Source organism: Felis catus, chromosome B4 (assembly GCF_018350175.1).
Source record: "Felis catus isolate Fca126 chromosome B4, F.catus_Fca126_mat1.0, whole genome shotgun sequence".
Classification (NCBI taxonomy): Eukaryota; Metazoa; Chordata; class Mammalia; order Carnivora; family Felidae; genus Felis; species Felis catus.
Window position 1 is genome coordinate 22,004,032 of NC_058374.1, and position 3,469 is coordinate 22,007,500.

Genomic DNA, 3,469 nt, shown 5'->3' on the forward strand with positions numbered 1-3,469 from the left:
TACTGCTCCAAACCCCTAGGGTCTCCGCAGAAACGTGCCCCACTGAGCCGCTCTCCAAGGCAGCCTCTCCAGTGTCCCCATCTATTTCTCCCGGGCGGGGTAAAGGAGGGGAGGGGACTCCGGCCTGAGTCTGGAACGCGTGGGAGCTGCACGGCGTCGCCTCCCCACCCCACCCCACCCGCACACACCGTGCAAACTTTACAGGAGTCCTTGAAAAGTGCGCTGATGAGAGGAGACCCAGCGAAACTCAGGCGGGAGGCCGGCGCGCGCAAGGGGCCGGCGAATGCACCCCGCCGGACAGCCCGGCGTTTGTCCCCGGACCCCCGAGCTCCGCCCGCAATCCGCTCCGCACCCTGAGCCGCCGACGCGCACCCATGGGACCTTCGGTGGCTGCGAGCAGACGCCTCGCGCCGCGTCCCAGCCCCCGCGCGGAAGGGCCCAGCTTCGCGCAGCGCTCGGGAGACGAGCGGCGGGCGCCAAGGGCCGCAGGGACCCCCGGAGGCCCGCGCCCCGCAGGCGCTCGTCGGAGGAGCGGGCGGGGGGGGGACGCGAGGGGCCCCGGGCCGCGCGAGCCCCGCCCCCTCTTCGCCCCGGGAGCTCCCACTGGGAGCGAAGCCGCCCGGGCCCCGGCGCCGCCGACGGGGCCTCCCTGCCCCCCCTCCCGCCGGCACCCCGCACTCGGTGATTGGCTGGCGCCGCGGGTCCCTGGCACGCGCCTGTGGATGTAGTTATAAGAATCCTCGCGTGCCGGCCCTCGGCTTCAGCAAGTCGGCCACGGCCCTCCCCGGCGCAGCGCGGGCGCCCGCCAGAGCCGAGCGGCCGCGGACACTCCAGGGAGGCCGGGGGGCGGGCGGCGGGCGGGCAGCGCTCACCGCCTTCTGGCGCACCAGCCCGGAGGGAGGGGGCTGCCTCTCGAGCCAGAACTGCAACGTCAAACATCCCGGGAACCACCTCAGCCGCCCCCCGCCCCGGGCCCGCGGCGGCACGGAGCATGGACGCGGTGCTGCTAGAGCACTTCCCCGGGGGCCTGGACGCCTTCCCGTCTCCTTACTTTGACGAGGAGGACTTCTTCACCGACCAGTCCTCTCGGGACCCGCTGGAGGACGGCGATGAGCTGCTGGCGGACGAGCAGGCGGAGGTGGAGTTCCTCAGCCACCAGCTGCACGAGTACTGCTACCGCGACGGGGCGTGCCTGCTGCTGCAGCCCGCGCCCTCGGCGGCCCCGCACGCGCTCGCCCCGCCGCCCTCGGGGGGCCCCGGCGAGCCGGAGGACGGCGGCGGCGGCTACTGCTGCGACGCAGGGGCGCCCCCCGGCGGCTTCCCCTACTCGCCCGGCTCGCCGCCCGCGTGCCTGGCCTACCCGTGCGCGGGGGCGGCCGTGCTGTCCCCCGAGGCCCGGCTGCGGGGCCTGAGCGGGGCGGCGGCGGCGGCGGCGGCGGCGGCGCGGCGGCGGCGGCGGGTGCGCTCCGAGGCCGAGCTGCAGCAGCTGCGGCAGGCGGCCAACGTGCGCGAGCGGCGGCGCATGCAGTCCATCAACGACGCCTTCGAGGGGCTGCGCTCGCACATCCCCACGCTGCCCTACGAGAAGCGCCTCTCCAAGGTGGACACGCTGCGCCTGGCCATCGGCTACATCAACTTCCTCAGCGAGCTGGTGCAGGCCGACCTGCCGCTGCGCGGCGGCGGCGCGGGCGGCGGCGGGGGGCCGGGCGGCGGCGGGCGCCTGGGCGGGGACAGCCCGGGCAGCCAGACCCAGAAGGTCATCATCTGCCATCGGGGCACCCGTAAGTGCGTCCGCAGCCCAGCTCGGGGAGACGGGGACGGGCACGGGAAGGTCCCGGAGGGGCTGGGTGAACGGACCCACCGGCCGAGCGACGGACAGTTAGAGGGTCCGTCGGCACCGGCGACCTTGAGCACGAGTCGGCGTTCGGCAGGGTCCTTCTGCCACTTGACCGCGGCTGGGAGGGCGTGCGTCTCCGGCAGATTTGCAGCTCCAGGGATTCCGGGGAGTGGGCGCTGGGGGGCTCGAGGGGTGGAGGAAGCGGGGTCGTTGTAATAAAACCTAAGACGCGCCCGTTCGGCCGAGGCGCCCAGGACGGGATCCTAAAGGACCAGAGAGGGCATCGCTGGGAATAGAGTTGGACGTTCATGGTCTGTTTTCTCTTCTCACCTCCTCAGGGTCCCCCTCCCCCAGCGACCCGGATTATGGCCTCCCTCCCCTGGCAGGACACTCCCTCTCATGGACTGACGAGAAGCAACTCAAAGAACAAAATATTATCCGAACAGCCAAAGTGTGGACCCCAGAGGACCCCAGAAAACTCACCAGCAAATCTCCCTTCAACAACATAGAAAACGAACCGCCTTTTGAGTTTGTGTCCTGAGAAGCCCCAGACCCGCCTGAGGATCTGATTCTGTCTCTGTGCATATTGTACATGTAAATATCAATAATGTAATTTAAGAATCACATTTTTCTAAAGGCAATCAACTGTTTGTTATTTATCTATTTATTATCCTGTCGAGTTAATGAAATAGACGATCTCTTTTTAAGTATATAATTTATATAATTTATCCTGATTTTCTGAAAATATGCAATAGCCTGTGATTTCCCCCCCAGCACCTTTGGCAGAACTCTGCGTTGTTGGAAGAACTCTGGCCGGACAACTTCATGCTAATTTATTGCCAGATATGGTTTATTTCTAAGCGATGTTAATAAATGCTATTTACACTTTTTTTCTAAAAGTTACTTGTCTAATACATGAGGGGGGTAGCTTTTTAAAAAGAAGAATGAACTTTGTAAAAGATAACTGAACCAGCCATGCAAAATGTAGCTATCTAGCAAGAAACCACCTTTCAGTTAGATTTAGCTGACAGTGGGTAAGAGGGTTAGGCCCCACCTCTCTGAGAGGGCCCCTTATCTGCATCCCTTGCCCTAAATAGTAACTTTGGCCTATATTTATCCTACCCTCCAAACACCCTATGAGGCAAATGGTCATGGCGTATTTATTATTCCCATTTCTCAGAGGGGAAAGCGAGGGCTCAGAGATGATGTTTGACTTACCCAAGGTCACCTTGCCCTGTCTCACCGTAGTGCTTGAAGCGAGCGAGTTGGGTCCAGTGGGAACAAAAAGCTAGTTTCTGGGCTGGCTGAGGGAGGGGTTCATGGTGCTTCCGTGGGCTGGGGAGGAAGAGGTGCTCGTGAGCTCCCCGGTGACCCATCCCTCCTGTAGTTACAGGATCAGGTATGTGGACCCGAGTACTCCTTTCAAGGGAGACGGGGTAGACCAGGACGCTGACGTCGGGAGACCCCTTCGGATGCCTCCCAACACAATCCAGGGTCTTTTAGGTAAGGCGAGGAGACGGGCCGCTCCCCCGGCACTTCCGCAAAAGTTACTTTTGAAATTGACTTCGTCTGTCTCCAAGAGAATGATCTCGTCTTCCTTGGCAAGCAGCCTGGGGAGAAGGCGAGCCTCGC

The 3,469-nt window shown here is 63.7% G+C and overlaps 1 protein-coding gene across 1 annotated transcript; it reads left to right on the forward strand.

Annotated features, from left to right (window-relative positions):
* Positions 1–823: 823 nt before the first annotated feature.
* Positions 824–2,727, forward strand: PTF1A (pancreas associated transcription factor 1a). The gene is made up of 2 exons (XM_023257788.2): positions 824–1,781; positions 2,176–2,727. The coding sequence occupies exons 1-2, from the start codon at positions 992–994 to the stop codon at positions 2,376–2,378; spliced, it is 993 nt and encodes a 330-aa protein (XP_023113556.2). The 5' UTR covers positions 824–991; the 3' UTR covers positions 2,379–2,727.
* Positions 2,728–3,469: the final 742 nt, after the last annotated feature.

Excerpts from the sequence above, each read along its gene's own strand:
- PTF1A (XM_023257788.2), top strand. The coding sequence starts at position 992 with ATGGACGCGGTGCTGCTAGAGCACTTCCCCGGGGGCCTGGACGCCTTC. Across the intron at positions 1,782-2,175 it reads CATCTGCCATCGGGGCACCC|GGTCCCCCTCCCCCAGCGAC; the intron begins GTAAGTGCGTCC and ends TCACCTCCTCAG.